Source organism: Macaca fascicularis, chromosome 17, assembly GCF_037993035.2.
Source record: "Macaca fascicularis isolate 582-1 chromosome 17, T2T-MFA8v1.1".
NCBI lineage: Eukaryota > Metazoa > Chordata > Mammalia > Primates > Cercopithecidae > Macaca > Macaca fascicularis.
In genome coordinates, this window is record NC_088391.1 from 7,559,620 (window position 1) to 7,576,863 (window position 17,244).

Consider the following 17,244-nt stretch of genomic DNA (forward strand, 5'->3'; position numbering starts at 1 on the left):
GACTAGTATATTCAAAAGACCAGTATCAGTTTCCAGGAGGCCTCTGCCATCATGTTCAGATTCTATGCTTGCTGGTTACAGAAGATATAAAAAAATGTAACGCTACATTATTACACGCATTTTCTTTTTTTCTTTTTTTTGAGACGGAGTCTCGCTCTGTCTCCCGAGCTGGAGTGAGTGGCTGGATCTCAGCTCACTGCAAGCTCCGCCTCCCGGGTTCACGCCATTCTCCTGCCTCAGCCTCCCGAGTAGCTGGGACTACAGGCGCCGCCACCTCGCCCGGCTAGTTTTTTGTATTTTTTAGTAGAGACGGGTTTCACCATGTTCGCCAGGATGGTCTCGATCTGACCTCGTGATCCGCCCGTCTCGGCCTCCCAAAGTGCTGGGATTACAGGCTTGAGCCACCGCGCCCGGCCATTACACGCATTTTCAAAAGTCTGTCTATCCTACTCTATGTTACCTCCTAGTTCTAGACAGCAAATTTAGATTTAAGCACTCTATAAATCTAAATGTTTCTAACATTTTAATAACATCTCGGTTTTTTCCATTGTTTCTCATGTCTTAATTAAATATGATGTTTAGAAATAAATAACAATTTGTTGATACAGAATGAATGTATTTCATGTGCACATGAATGAAACCTTTTATTAGAATAGTAAACAAGAACGGTAAAGCTTGAGTCTAACTACAGCATTAGCTAACTCTAAATTTTTATGACTCAGTCTCCTTATTCATAAAATGAGGGGGATTAGATAATCTCCTTCAAGTCTATGATTTTATGTGTGAGTGTAATAGCAAGACATTCTATATCAGACTTACACTCTTACATCTAAGTCTAGTATGATGTAGTATGCATTGTTTTTCACAGTACTCGAGATTACTGCAGATTTATACTGTACACCTGGCTTAACTTGAAATTTAGAAATCAGTATTTATTTCTGCCATTTTATGTGATTCTACACAAATGACTTATACTGTAACTCTTCCTAAGTTAAAGATCAAATCATAATCACCAAAATCAAACCATAAAACTCACCAAACAGCTAAATAAATTACTTAACCTTTTAAAAAGCTTTTATTAGAACAGAAATCCCCACTAAATATTTAGTTTTCCAACTCCTAGTTCTTGTTCAGTCTAGTCCCTGAACCCAGAATCTTCACAAGATCTTAGCAAATAAAATCATGTATTTATTTCCATATTGCAACAAAATTATTTTTATTGCTTGCATAATATCCCACTGAGTTATATGCATAGTATTTCTTAACCCTTCCCCACTTTTAAATAATAGATTCCAATTTACCAAACTATGCACAATGTTGCACTGAACATATTTACATACAATTTTTCCTTCTTTTAGATTATTTCCTTAGGATAATATGCTAGATAAAAGATATACAGTTATACAGTTTTTAAAAACGAACTGCCAAATTGCCTTATAAAAAGAATCTATCGGCCGGGCACGGTGGCTCAAGCCTGTAATCCCAGCACTTTGGGAGGCCGAGACGGGCGGATCACGAGGTCAGGAGATCGAGAGACGATCCCGGCTAACATGGTGAAACCCCGTCTCTACTAAAAAACACAAAAAAATAGCCAGGCGAGGTGGCGGGCGCCTGTAGTCCCAGCTACTCGGGAGGCTGAGGCAGGAGAATGGCGTAAACCCGGGAGGCGGAGCTTGCAGTGAGCTGAGATCCGGCCACTGCACTCCAGCCTGGGTGACAGAGCAAGACTCCGTCTCAAAAAAAAAAAAACAAAACAAAAAGAATCTATCATAATATCCTGTCATCCATTTGAATATATTGGTTTCATATTACAGCAGCAAAAATATTAACAGGTATAAAATAGCACTTCCTCACTGTAGTTTTTGTATTCATGTTTTTGATAAATAATGTTAAATACTGTTCCATACAACTTATTTATTGTATCTCTTCTGTACTTGATTTGCCCATTTACTTACTAGTGCTTTGGTTTGTTTCATTTTAAACAAGTTTTTATGTTCATTTCAACCATCTTTTTATACAATCTGGAGTTACTTCTTTCATATTTTTTGCTTACCTGTTTTTGAGATGTGCCTCCAGATCACAGCGTTGCATTACATCTTTGCACACTGAAGAAAATGGACATAAAACTAACAATTTGTCTAGGAGTTTATGAACTAGAATACTAGACTTCTTGCACAACTTAAAATGAAGTCTTTTCCGGTCCAATGGACAGAAATCTTTCTCTTGTAAAAAGTTTCTGAGGCACTTGTAGCAGAATGTATGTCCACAGGGTGTGTCTAGTGGCTGCAGCAGAGGCTGAAGGCAAATATGGCAGACTAGGTCATCATCCACTTCATTCTGGTAGTTGTATAAGTGGTTTTCTCTTGTCCAGTGTTGCTGGCCACATTCAAAACACAGGGGGTTTAGAGAAGAGGAGGAGGTCTGTTCCACAGACGACATCTCATCACTTGTTGTTTCCATTTTGAATCAATTCTGCATCCTCATGTGTTAGACTTCCACTTCAAGCTTGGTTTCCTTTAACAGACAGTGATGTATCTGACTAACGTCAAGGTGTGTTTTTCTAGATAAGCAAAACAAACACATTAAAAAAGGTAATTTATATCAATCAAGGTAGGTTAAAAGTATCAACATAATATTACTGGTTAGCTTTTTCTAGTAAAAAATTAAGGTTCAATCAGGTAATAAATGAGTCATAAGGTGGTCTTGAACTCCTGGACTCAAGCAATCAGCCCTCCCAAAGTGCTAGGATTACTGGTGTGAGCCACTGTGCCTGGACCCCACTGTCAAGTTCTTGATAAAAAAAAAACAACTTTTGATGAAAGGTAAAGACACCATATATTATATAGTGTGATATAAGAAACAATCGATTCATTTTACTGACTGAAATCCCCAAATATGTCACTGTTCAATGGTAGTTTTAAAGCCAATTAATAGTGCTAATAGTAATGCTGTTTGAGGTATATAATACATTTGCATGTCATCCTAGACATGCTTCTTTGCTTCTGATTGAGTTTATGCATTTACAGTACAATATCAAAGATTGTGTCTTTGAAATGTAGTTTCAAGGATAACGCAGAATCAACGAACACAGGAACAGAAAACCAAACACCACATTTTCTCACTCGTAAGTGGGAGCTGAACAACGAGAACACATGGACACAGGGAGGGGAACATCACACACTGGGGCCTGTCAGGGGATGGAGGGCTAGGGGAGGGATAGCATTAGAAGTAATACCTAATGTAGATGACGGGTTGATGGGTGCAGCAAACCACCATGGCATGTGTCACACCTATGTAACAAACCTGCACGTTCTGCACATGTATCCTAGAACTTAAGAGTATAATAATAATAAATGACCTTTGCTCAGCACTATGGGAAAAAATGAATTTCAAAATATGTATGATTTGAATACTCTCTCCCTATGTAACAGATTATAGAAAGATACATCTGCATAGCATATATAAATAACAGTGCAAATGTTGAAAAGTACAATACTATTTTATTCCACTAAAAGAAAAAAACCTGCCAAAATTCAATTAAAGAAAAAAGATATGTTATACATTTCAATTTCACCTCATAGTATTCTGTACTTCGATCTGGACTCGCTTACTCAAGCAGCTGTGTGTGTGTGTGTGTGTGTGTGTGTGTGTTGCGCGCGCACACCCTCTCCACTATAACTCTTTTTTTTTAAGTTTGATCTGTTGCCCAGGCTGGAGTGCAGTGGCACCATCTTGGCTCACTGCGACCTCTGTCTCCCAGGTTCAAGCTATTCTCCTGCCTCAGCCTCCTGAGCAGCTGGGATTACAGGTGCCTGCCACCACACCTGGCTAATTTTTGTATTATTAGTAAAGATGGGGTTTCACCATATTGGCCAGGCAGGTCTCAAACTCCTTACCTCAGGGGATCCACCCGAGTTGGCCTCCCAAAGTGCTGGGATGACAGGTGTAAGCCACCGCACCCGGCCCTCCAATATAACTCTTACAACAGCCTCCTCCAGGGCAGTGCGAGCCTAGCCAGGAATGCTCCCCTCATCTAATGGTTTCCATCTTCCTGCTGCTGAAGGATCAGGGATTAAATATTCAACTCCAAAGGCAGCAGCTCTGTATTTCTTCTTCTGTAAATATTTACATAAGAAGAGCCTCTAGAATGTACCAAACATTGAACATCGAGAGAGAAGAGGTAGGGAGAGGACACTTAAAACCCATTATTAAAATTCAATTTAGTAAGTACTCTAAGAAAGTTATGTACAGGGTGTTATGTGAATATGGAGAGACATGAAAAGAATTGGCATCTAACTCTGGCTTCGTGGCCGGAAATAATTTCAAAAGGGAAAAAAACCATGGGACTGCTGAGTTGTGACAGGAAGTGTCAGCCAGAGAGAAAAAATGGACAAGGGCATCTTGGGTGAAAAAAAGCATCAGCTAAGTTGCAGGGGCTTGAGGGTACACAGCACATTCAGGGAATATGAAGCAGGTAAAACTGTGTGGCAAAGAAAGCATACTTAGGGGAGGGGAATTCTAGAACTTAGCGTGCCTGCCACAAGAACCTTAAGAGTAGGATACCATGTCGAGGCCACTAGCATTTCTATTTCAATAACAAAATTCTCCAATCACATATATGTATTTCCTTATTTATTTAAAGTATTCATTGGAAAAACAACGTTAAAGTAGGCCAGGTGCAGAGGCTCACAGCTGTAATGCTAGCACTTTGGGAGGTTTAGGTGGGAGGACTGCCTGAGTCAGGAGTTCGAGACTAGCCTGGGCAATATGTAGGACCCTGTCTCTACAGAAAAAAAAAAAAAAAAAATAGTTAGGCATGGTGGCATGTGCCTGCAGTCCCAGCTACTTAGGAGGCTGAGGTGGGAAGATCCCTTGAGCCCAGGAGTTTGAGACCAGCCTGGCAACATGGTGAGACCCTGTCTCTACAAAAAGTAAGAAAATTAGCCAGGCATGGTGGCGCATGCCTGTAGTCTCAGTTACTCGGGAGGCTGAGGCAGGAGGATTGCTTGAGCCCAGGACTTTGAGGCTGCAGTGAGCCAAGACTGCACCACTGCACTCCAGCCTGGGCAACATAGTGAGATCCTGTCTCTAAATAAACAAAAATTTTAAAAGAAAAACAACATTAATGTTTTAACAGATTTAACAACTGCCATAAATTAGGAGGTGGTGGCATACGATTCAGGCGGGACAGGTGGCCTCAGATAAATTGTGTTTTTAAGAACAAATAAAATAATACTAGCAAGGGTGGGCACAGTGGCTCACGCCTGTAATCTCAGCACTTTAGGAGGCTGAGGCGGGTAGATCACTTGAGGTCAGGAGTTCCGGACCAGCCTGGCCAACATGGTGAAACCCCATTGCTACTAAAAATATAAAAATCAGCTGGCCGTGGTGGTGGGTGGCTGTAGTCCCAACTACGTAGGAGGCTGACGCAGGAGAATTGCTTGAGCCTAGGAGGTGGCGGAGGTTGTAGTGAACAGAGATCATGCCACTGCACTCCAGTCTTGTAACAGAGCGAGACTTGGTCTCAGGAAAAAAAAAAAGAAAAGGGCCGGGCGTGGTGGCTCACGCCTGTAATCCCAGCACTTTGGGAGGCCAAGGCGGGTGGATCATGAGGTCAAGAGATCGAGACCATTCTGGCTAACACAGTGAAACCCTGTCTCTACTAAAAATACAAAAAATATCAGCCGGGCATGGTGGCAGGCGCCTGTAGTCCCAGCTACTTGGGAGGCTGAGCAGGAGAATGGCGTGAACCCGGGAGGCGGAGCTTGCAGTGAGCCGAGATTGCACCACTGGACTCCAGCCTGGGCGACAGAACGAGACTCCGTCAAAAAAATAAAATAAAATAAAATTAAAAAAATAAATAAATAAAAGTAATACTAGCAGCCTGTAAACTCCTATCAATACCAACATCAATAAACCAAGTATTTCTCGCATTTTTATAATTCATGCTCTTCTCCCTTTGAGCATCATACCTTTTAATATGCCAGTGCTAAGTGCATGAGATTAAGGAGAGAAACATCACGTATCTCAGCCAGACAGTCGGGTTCAAGCTAGGTATTTTAATACGGAATTTCTGCAGATTCTTGTTTCCTACCCAATTAACAGGAACTACCAATTAGCAAGAATATTCACTTATTTTTTACTCCTCTTTGTGATAGTGTTTATTCTAATTTTTCTTTTCCTCAAGAAAAATACAATTCTAGCCTCCCACATGATGACTAAGAAAGTATTTAAGACGATTATATTTTAGCTACTTTCTAAATCTCTTCAGTCCTTTATTTTCATTTTATCAAAACACTTTTCATGAGGAAAATTAACATGCTCCCATTTAGTAACAGTGGTCTATCTCAAAGAGTCATATATACAACTTATTCTTTATGTTGACTTACATATGTATATAAGTATATATAAGTACATATGTGTATATATAAGTATACATGCATACATGTATATAAGCACATATATGTATATACGTATATATAAGCACATATGTATATATAAGCACATATATGTATATACATGTATATACAAGCATATATATGTATATACGTGTAAGTATATATACACATATATGTATATGTAAGCACATATGTATATATGCATATGTAAGTATACACACATATGTAAGTATATACACACATATATATACATACACATATATGTAAACACATATGTATTTATGTGTATGTAAGTATATACATACATGTATGTATATAAACACATGTATCTATATATAAGTATATAAACTTACATATATTATGTAAGTATATATATTATGTAAGTATATACTTATATGTAATTTATATATAAGGCAATACATATATAAAACATCTATAAGTTCAGATATATATACACGTGTATATATATACACATATATACTGCTGTATCTGGCAAATCATAGGTGCAATGTGTTATCTATTATTAAAAATAGAGAATCAAATGTTCAGACAGATTTTATTATTTGTGCAAAGTCATATAGCATATAGTTACTTAGCAAGAAAGAAGGAAGATAAACCCAGTTCCTTCTGGCTTAAAAAAAACACAATAGGAAAGATATTCCATGAAAGCTTTAGAGTATGAGTTTTGTAAGGAGAAAGGCATCCTGACCTCACTTCTCTAAGTTCCAGTTCCACCCCTCTTCTCCCAGCTCAGGCAGATCTTTCTCTTTCTGCTCTGTGTGCAAGTTGGCTGTACTGCCTTACACTACTCTCACACTGGGGTCCCTCACTGAACTATCAGCTCTAAGAGTGAGCCTCCCACAGGGGAGGAGCTCAATAAATGTTGAACGACCAACTGGGTGACAATAATGCTTTCTCTTAGCAAGTTTAGGTAACAAAACTACATCTATGTATACAGGAGGATATGCCCATGTTCATATATGCTTGAGTTCAGATATTATATATCTGTGAACAGTGTGAAATACTAAAGTACAAGTTAAATGTCTCAAACATTTCCTAAAATATAAAGTGTAGCATAATGTGCATCTTTTCTAACTGTATAATCTGTTTAACAGTATTGCTGGAATAGTAAAGAGAAGGAAGCTGTTAGCTTGGGTGGGATTATTACAACACATTTAAAATAATATCTTGAAAAATAGCCAGTGCAATAGGAAGAGAGTTTACTACCTAATTCCAGTTAAGATTGACATGCTTGATCTTCCTGGTTTAAGGGATAAGAATATCCACAAAGACTCGCAGAAAGAACTATGGTTTTCCACCATCAGTTTGCATACTCCAAAACTATGTATTATTCAGTTCATTTCTCTTGATGTTACTCCTGACTCAGATTTAAAGGGTCTTCACTGGCCCTAACCTAAGAGATCCAGCCCAGGGAAAAACATGATGCGCTAAGAGTTACCACCAAAGGTTAGACAGGAAACAGATGTGGTTCCCTTAACTCATCGGTACCAGGGGTCTAAGAATACCCTCCCTCTCAAGCCCTCCTGGCCCATTTTCCTCATTCCTCAGCTTCAGCTCAAATTCTGCCTCCTGCTGCTCTTGAGTGCTCCCCCTTCCCTTCTGTTCCTGTTGCCCTTTACACATATTTTCCCTTCAGCAATTCCTACAGTGCATGTTTGCTCATCTGCCTCCCCTCCTCTTTGAGGGTAAAAATAGTCTTTTTAATCTTTTGTATTCCCAATTCTTAGGACATACTAGGCATTTAAAAAAGATTGTTCTCAGGATCATACATGATCTTGAAATGCAAAAGAGTCCTGATATGTATAACTATATTGATATATGAGGAAATAATGTGCATTTGTGGCACTTCAAAGGAATCAACATATGAACCCAGCCCATTAATTTACAAATGCACAAAGAATAAGGTAATACTCCCTTTAATCTTCAAAGGGGTAAGGGAAAAAAGTTTCCTTACTTGGTATCGACACAAGAAAATTCTCTCATTGTATATGTCACATATCAGCTTTGATAGCTGCTTTTGTATAAAGCAGTGCTGTCAAACTTGTTTGACTTCAGAATCCTTTTATCCACTCTGGACAAGTTTGGCAGTTTCCTTAAAAAACTACACAACTACCATATAATCCAGCAACTGTACCTTTAAACATTTATCCCAGAGAGGTGAAAACTTACATTCACACAAAAACTTGTGAACGAATGTTTCTAGCAATTTTTATTTGTAATAGCCAGAAACTACAAAACGACTCAGATGTACCTCCACTGATGAATGGGTAAACAAACTGTGGCACATCTATACCATAGAATTTTACTCAGCAAGAAAAAGGAATGAACTATTAATACAAACAACAACCTCTGTGAATCTCCAGAAAATTATGAGCGAGAAAAGCCAGTGCTAAAAAGCTGCATACTGTATTGTTCCATGTACACAACATTCTTGAAATGACAAAATTATAGAAATGGATGAGTGGTTGCCAAAGATCAAGAAGGGTTGGGGCAAATAATAGGGCAACACAAGGAGCTATGTGACAATGGAAATTGTATCAATGCCAATATCCTGGTTGTGATACTGTACTATAGTTCTGCAAAATGCTACTATTGGGGGAAACTGGATAAAGGGTACATGGGATCTCTCTGTATTATTTCTTCTTACAACTGTAAGTGAATCTACAATTATCTCAAAATAAAAAGTTTAATTAAAAAATTACTGAAGTTCCCAAATAGCTTTTATCAGTCTGTATTTATTACATTAGTAATAAAAATTCAAATATCCATGTTAATAAAAAAACCCAGTAGGTTAACATTTTTATGGAAAACAACTTTTTTCAAAATAAAAAACATAGTGAGAAGAAATATATTATTTTACATTTTTGTAAATCTGGAGTCTCATATATGTTTCTGTTTTTAATCTGTCATGAACTCACATGTGAGGTCTGGAAAATTCTACTAGACATTTGTGCAAAAAAGAGTGAGAAAGGCATTGTGAAAATAGTTTTGACCTTGTGGATTCAATGAATGAAACGGAGGTAAATGACTGATACAGAGCATCGAAGAGTTCTAAAACCCTTCTTTCACAAGAAGTACCGGTCAATAACCAAGAATCTTTTTGGAAAAGCAAAAACTGAAAATGCAAAAATGCTTGATTGAGCCTTGCTATAGGAGTCTGTCTTTCCTGGAATAAAGTTATTTCCCCAGAGCCTTTTCCTACTGGAAGAAGTGTATCTGGATATTTAGCTGCATAGAAATATTTACCATATCATATGGGAGCTTCACATAAATTTTATTCTATAAACTACTGGCTATAACTATAATCTATTGGCTTTGCTTAAACAGTAATTAATCACATACACACACAGAGGGAGTTTGAATTTAGCTCTAAAACATGATTCTGTATCTGTTTATATATAACAAAACACTTACTGGTATATTTACCTTTTAGTCTCAGTATTTGCTCATTTTTTTTTTTGATAAGTTTAATCTTTTAAATACTCTATATAAGGGAGGTCAAATTGTGGCTAATAGAAAATTTAAAATTTTAAATGCCCTTCACCTTTTGTTCTCCTAATTTTGAAATTCTCCTAAGCCATGATGAAAAAGGTTTTTTTAGTGCAAAAGGATGAAGGCAAAAACCAAACTGGGTTACCTGCCTAATTCCTACACTGAGACAGTTATACTAAAGTTATACTTTCAAAGTTACACTAAATCGTGTTACCTTAATTTGGAAACAGAATTACAGAAAATTATTTCAAAAAGGACATATATTAAATATCACACTAAACCTTTCCAATAACATCTAGATGAACCTCTGCTAATGAAAAAAGACCGCTGTGGAAAGAACTTTACTCCAAAAAGAAAGACTTCTCCAGCACCTCCAACACGTGGGCTTTCTTCAACAGCAACACTCTTTACCAGCCAGCTGAGCTGGGGCAATTTCTATCTTTTTTTTTTTTTTTTTTTTTTTAAATGTGAGATGGAGTCTTACTCTGTGGCCCAGGCTGGAGTCCAGTGGTGCGATCTTGGCTCACTGCAAGCTCTGCCTCCCGGGTTCACGCCATTCTCCTGCCTCAGCTTCCTGAGTAGCTGGGACTACAGGCGCCCGCCACAACGCCCGGCTAATTTTTTCTGTATTTTTAGTAGAGACAAGGTTTCACCGTGTTAGCCAGGATGGTTTCCATCTCCTGACCTCGTGACCCGCCCTCCTCGGCCTCCCAAAGTGCTGAGATTATAGGTGTGAGCCACCGCGCCTGGCCGAGTTGAGATAATTTGTAATTATTCGATAATGCCCCAAATTCACAAGTGTCACATAATACATAAAAGTCGAAGGATGACAGGTATGAGAGGAGCCACAGTGTTCACTGGACAGACAAAAATCCCTGCCCTTGTGAAGTTAACATGTGGGTGGGATGGGGGAGAGGGTGAAGTGTGGAGGATAGACAATATACAAGAAGAAATGAAATGCAGTATTTTAGATGCTGAAAAGTTTTACAGAGCAAAAGAAAGCAAGGTAGGGAAGTCAAGGGACAGCTATTTTCAACAGCATGATCAAGGAAGAACTCACTCAGAAGGTGGCATTTGAATTTAAAACCAAAAAGAAGTGTAACTAGGAAGCCATGCAGGTATCTGGTGTAAAAATGTTTGTTACAGGCAAATGAAACGATAGGTACAATGGCCTTGAGGCGAGAATGTCCCTGGTGTGTTCAATGAACAGTAAGGCGGCGAGCACAGATAAAATGAAGAAAGCTCAGAGAAGACAAGACATCAGAATGGTAACTGGGCTTACTAAATCTTGTAGGGCCTTAAAAACTTTGGTTTTTACTCTGAGTCAGATTTTAACAGATCATTGGCTGCTATGCTGAAAATAATCTGAAGGGGTCAAAGGCAGGAGCAATTAAAAGCCTACTGAAATATTCTGAGCCACAGATGGTGGTAGATGATGAACATAGTCGAGATAGTGAGAAATTACTCAATTTTGGATATATTCTGAAGGTAGAACCAATACGGTTTGCTGATTAATAAAATGTGTTCATGGGCTGATGGAAGGGGGAGAAGTCAAGGGTGACACCAAGATTATTATTATTATTATTATTATACTTTAAGTTCCAGGGTACATGTGTACAACGTGCAGGTTTGTTATATATGTATACTTGTGCCATGTTGGTGTGCTGCACCCATTAACTCATCATTTACATTATGTGTATCTCCTAATGCTACCCCTCCCCTGTCCCCCAACCCCACAACAGGCCCTGGTGTGTGATGTTCCCCTTCCTGTGTCTAAGTGTTCTCATTTTTCAATTCCCACTTATGAGTGAAAACATGAGGTGTTTGGTTTTCTGTTCTTGTGATAGTTTGCTGAGAATGCTGACACCAAGATTTTTGATCTGAACAACTGAAAAGATGGGGTTAGCATAACTGAAATGCACAAGTTTGTAAGAGAGCAGGTTCAACGGGTATGCTTAAGTCGGAATATGTAAAATTTGGACTGCCTGTTAGATTTCTAAGAGACACTGAATAGACAGTTGCACACACAAGTCCAGTACAAAGACGAGGACTGGGAAGATGATATAAATTAGGAGACGCTGGTGTAAAGAGGGTATGAAAAGTCATCAGATTGAAGAAGATCCCTAAAAGAGTGTGGATGAGTGTAAGCAGCAAAGAGAAGGGCTGATTCAGGACTCTGCCTTGGCACCTTTCTGGGGGATGAAGAGGACCAGGCAGAGAGGAGTGGTCACTGTGACTGGAAGAAAATTAGGAGAGTATTGTACGGAGAAAGAGATACAGTGTTCCAAGGAGGAAGAAATAATCAACTGTGTCAAATCCCGTAAGCAAGTAAAATAAGATTAGGACTCAGAATTAAGCACTGGATTTAGAAGCATGAATTCACTGGTGACCTTAATAGTTCTGGTGGAGACACTGGAATGAGTTCAAGTAAGAATTGGAAGGGAGGAGTTAAGAGTATAGACAATTCTTTTGAGAAAATATGCTATATGAAAAGGGGAAATCTTGTATTTTGGTAGGAAGTGAGACAATCAGAGGTGACAGCATTCCACCCCATTAACAAAACATTTTTCACCCCCATGTTTACAGGTTTATGATTTGCATCTATCTACATCCTTAATTCCTTTCTTCTTTTGTCATATCTCTCCCTCTCCTTTCCAAAAGCTAGTTTCTCCTCCACCTGGGCTCATCCCTTTGGAAGCCTTTGTCATTTATCTCATCTTCCTTCAATCTCTAACTTTCTCCCCATCGTGTACAAAAACATTCATGTCTTATCAACTTTAAAAATAAAAACACACCATTCTTCTACAATGGTTACCCTTTCCCTGACCTCCATTTCACTTCCAATAGTTTTGAAAAATATCATGCTGCAGTTGTCAACTCCTTACCTAAAAGGGCTTCTACCTCCATCAGCCACTGAGACTGGTTTCACTGTGGTTATGAATGTCTAACTGCTAAACCTAATGGCTCATCTCAGACCCGCACACTACTTTATCTCTCTTCAGTATCACTGACATCTCTCTACTTGAAACTCTCTGCTGTCTGAAACTTTTTTTTTTTTGAGATGACGTTTCACTCTTGTTGCCCAGGCTGGAATGCAATGGTGCAATCTTGGCTCACCGTAACCTCCGCCTCCTGGGTTCAAACGATTCTCTTGTCTCAGCCTCCTGAGTAGCTGGGATTACAGGCGCCTGCCACCACGCCTGTTTTTTTTTTTTTTTTTTTTTTTTTAAGTAGGAACAAGGTTTTGCCTTGTTGGTCAGGCTGGTTTCAAACTCCTGACCTCAAGTGATCTGCCCACCTCCACCTCCCAAAGTGCTGGGATTACACGCCCAGCCTGCTGGCTGAAATTATACCATTCTTGTTCTGGTTCTCATCCTGTCTATCACTCTTTTGTAACAGCTGTCCAATTATTTCCTTTAGACAAACCCCAAAAAAGTCAAATTGTTGGGCCAAAGTGAAAAGAAGTCTTCTGATTTACATTACAAAACTGCCCTCCAAAATGGTGAACAAAATTTGAATTCCCACTAGCAATGTATAAATATGCTAACTTTTTCAAAATTGTTCGAAGCCTAATTTTCTTTTAACATTTATAAATTTTATAGTTGAAAATATTTCATTGTTATTTTAATTTGTATCTTTTTTAGTCCAGCTAAATTAAACATATGATTATTATCCTTAGTTATCTTGTGAAGTGTCTGTTTATAACCTTAGCCCCAGTTTTTTCTTATTGAATTGTACTGTTTTTATCAATTGATTTGAACTCAATATATTAAGACAGCAACCCTTTATCACAATCACCTCTCCCAAGCCTCCTGTTTGCCTTTTAGTTGTCTACCAGCATAAAGACGCTGTCAGTTTTCATGTAATTGAATCTACCCATTTTCCCCTTTGAGAGTTCTTCCACCACTCTTATCCTCTTCTTCATAATGATGAGATAAAGATTTGCCGCTATTTTCTTCATTTGTATAGTTCATTCGTATAATAAAAAAAATTTTATTATCACTTTATTCTGGTTAGTATGCAGTATGAGAATAGATCTAACTTTATTTTTCTCCCAGTTGTTAAAGTATATCTGCCTCACACTTGTGTTCAAAAACTGGGTCTTTATTTCCCTCTAAATGATCTGCTTCCTCACGGCACGTCTATATTCCCAGTGTCCCACAACTAGAACCAAAGTATCCCCCGTTTCTCTTTCTCACTCCCTGCCTCATTTTCCATACCTAGGCACCAAGTTCCCCTTGATTCCACCTCCAGAACGTGGCCTCCCCTTTCTTCCATTCCCACCACCACTCTCAGTTATTTATTGCATCTACTCTTTTAGCAAACTCAAAAGGTTTTCCAGTCTTTTTTCTGCCCTACCTTCCGTCACACTAGTATCCAAAAAGCAATGATACTATTTTCCCTGCCTAAATACTCTTCTGGAGTCCCCAACTGCTTCTACAAAATTAAAGCCAAATTCTTCAACCTTGCAATCAACCTTCCCAGATCCAACTCTAGTTTCACTTTCTGACACAATTCTACACGTTTGTGCTTTGGCCACACCAAATTATTTACAACTTCCTGACCACAGCATCCTCTTCCCTGCCTGGAATGTCCTTTCCCACCTTGGAACCCAGGGCGTTTCCTGCAGAACCCCCACTCATTTACTGGCCAGCTCAGGCGAACACTCTGCTGTGAAGCTCTTCCCAATCCACCCAACACAAGCTCTCACTATGTCCCTTCCACCGACACTTATCACAGTTACCATGCACCTCACTGCAGTGGTTTGCAATCACTTGTTTGCATGTGTCTTCCCTACAGACTGAACGGCTGTTAAAAGACAGAAACCAAGTCTTAGTTATTCATCTCTATACCCCCATGCCTGACATGAGTATGTGGTTAATAATAAACCTGAGGAAAGGGAATATGAATGAACAAATGAGTCCTCAACTTTTACCTGCCTTACCAATCCTACCAATTTTGTCTTTAGAATTCTTATTCCCACTACCTCTGCTCTAATTCAGGTTCCTGTTGCTTCCCAATTATCTTCTAATTGCCTCTAGTTTCACTTCCTCATCACAAAAGGTGATCTCTTAACAAATAACTAAGATTCTATCATATCTGTCTCTATGTCCACCCGTAAACCCGGAAACCCTGTGTTCTAGCCAGCTGTCACTTCAAACCATTCATTTAAACCATTCAAGTCTCTCTGTTTCCAATGTTTGTTAGTCTGTCTCTCATACCTGGATAGTATCTTCCACTTTTTAGTTTCTCTGCCACCTCCCCTAATGGTATCTGCCACTTGCTACTTCATCCTCTTTTCTCCCTGCCCCCCAACAACATACTTAGAGTTGTTGCTGCTAATCTGCTGTAGGCTGAGTATTCAGATACTCAAACTTATTAGGAACCATATGCTAAGAGGAAGCCAACACTGAGGCTCAGAAAAGGAACAAGTAGGTGGCCTCAGTGCAGGGTATTAAACACAAGTATCTATGGTGCTCAACCATCTTTTGCATGTACAGCTGACCTTTGAATAACACAGGCTTGAACTGCATGGGTTCACACATATGTGGATTTTTTTCAATGAATTTATTAGAAAATTATTTGGAGATTCGTGACAATTTGAAAAAACTCACAGACGAACAATATAGCCTAGAGATATTGAAAAAATTAAGAAAAAGGTATGTCAAGAAATGCATAAAATATATGCACATTTTGTCATTTACTACCATAAGACATACACAAATTATAAAAAGTTAAAAATCCATCAAAATGTATACACACAAAACTGTACATGGCACCATTCACAGTTGAGTGAGATGTAAACAAATATACAGTATTAAATTATAATTGTTTACAGATTCGTTATTTATCATTATGAACTTTGTTTTTAACAAAGCCAAATCACCGTTATTTCTAAAACAAATTATAACAGAAAAGATGGTGAACAGGAAAGGATCCCATGGAGGTGTATGTTAAACATACACATATGGCCAACCCTAGACCAATTCCATTTCACAAATTTTATTTTCTTAACTTTTTATCTCTTTTTCTTCATTCTTCCCTTCGTCTGTTTCAATATTACGTTCTTTACTCTTACCCACGTTTTCCAAACAAAATCTTTCACAAAATCTGTAAGAAAATCTCAATCAAGTGATCTGCATATGATTTATGAAAATATACCTTTGTCTAAGGACATTTGTACACAACAAGACAAAGTTAAACACAAAAGGAATGACTCTTTAAGACACTGCCAAGGAAATATAATTGAATAGAGCTAACTTACCAAAGAGGCTTTCTCAGTTTACCCCCAATGTCACAAAATACAGTTAGGTGTCTCTACGTAAACTTTAACCCACCTGCATAAGTGTCTAACAGAAAGTGCTTCTCTGAAGGTTGCCTTTCACTAAGCAGGCATTTTCCCCTCAAAAAAACAAAAACAAAAACAAACAAAAAAAAAAAACAAGGCTTATGTTAGCCTCCCTGTTTTCTCTAGTCTCAATCATAAACTTCTTTATCATTAGATTACTACTAGAGAGAAAAACCTCTAACGCCTATGCTTATCAGAAATCAATCTGTCCTTTTGTGGATGGCCAACTTCATTGAAATCTATCTTCCTAATTTCACAATAAAAATGGCACTCAAACAGGCCAATACTTTGAGAAACACAGTAGTTTATAAGTCCCGCTATGACATATAGGAGAGGCAGACATCCAATATAAGAATATCTGGGTCAAGTGGAATAAAAGAAGCAAAGTGTTATGCAAGTATGGGGAAAAGAGTAATTTCTATTGCAATAATTTGGAAAAGTTTCTTGGGAGAAGTACACTGGCTCAGAAACAACAGGAGGACTCTCAATGGGCAGTTATGGGGAACAAGGAACAACAGCTTTAAAAATTGGTATTTCAGGAATAGCTGATGCACTCTATGTGGGTATATGCGTGCAAGGCGGTGGATGGACAGAAAAGAGGGTCTGAGGACTGGACTAGGTACAGAGAGAATGCGAGGGTTCCTGAGTTAAGAAATGATGTGACGGCCGGGTGCGGTGACTCAAGCCTGTAATCCCAGCACTTTGGGAGGCCGAGACGGGCAGATCACGAGGTCAGGAGATCGAGACCATCCTGGCTAACACGGTGAAACCCCGTCTCTACTAAAAATACAAAAAATTAGCCGGGCGAGGTGGCGGGCGCCTGTAGTCCCAACTACTCGGGAGGCTGAGGCAGGAGAATGGCGTGAACCCGGGAGGCGGAGCTTGCAGTGAGCTGAGATCCGGCCATTGCACTCCAGCCTGGGCAGCAGAGCGACTCCGTCTCAAAAAAAAAAAAAAAAAGAAATGATGTGACTAGATCCATGT

The 17,244-nt window shown here is 38.9% G+C and overlaps 1 protein-coding gene across 2 annotated transcripts in view; it reads right to left on the reverse strand.

Annotated features, from left to right (window-relative positions):
* Nucleotides 1-17,244, reverse strand: part of LNX2 (ligand of numb-protein X 2) — a 76,367-nt gene that overhangs the window by 35,387 nt on the left and 23,736 nt on the right. Inside the window, exon 2 of one of the 2 annotated variants that reach the window (XM_045377409.3) lies at nt 2,054-2,560. The exons of the other annotated variant lie outside the window; for it this stretch is intronic. Within the exon in view, the coding sequence (XP_045233344.2) occupies nt 2,054-2,460 (407 nt within the window). The 5' untranslated portion in view covers nt 2,461-2,560. The remainder of the gene's footprint in view (nt 1-2,053; nt 2,561-17,244) is intronic. 2 annotated transcript variants of the gene reach the window in all.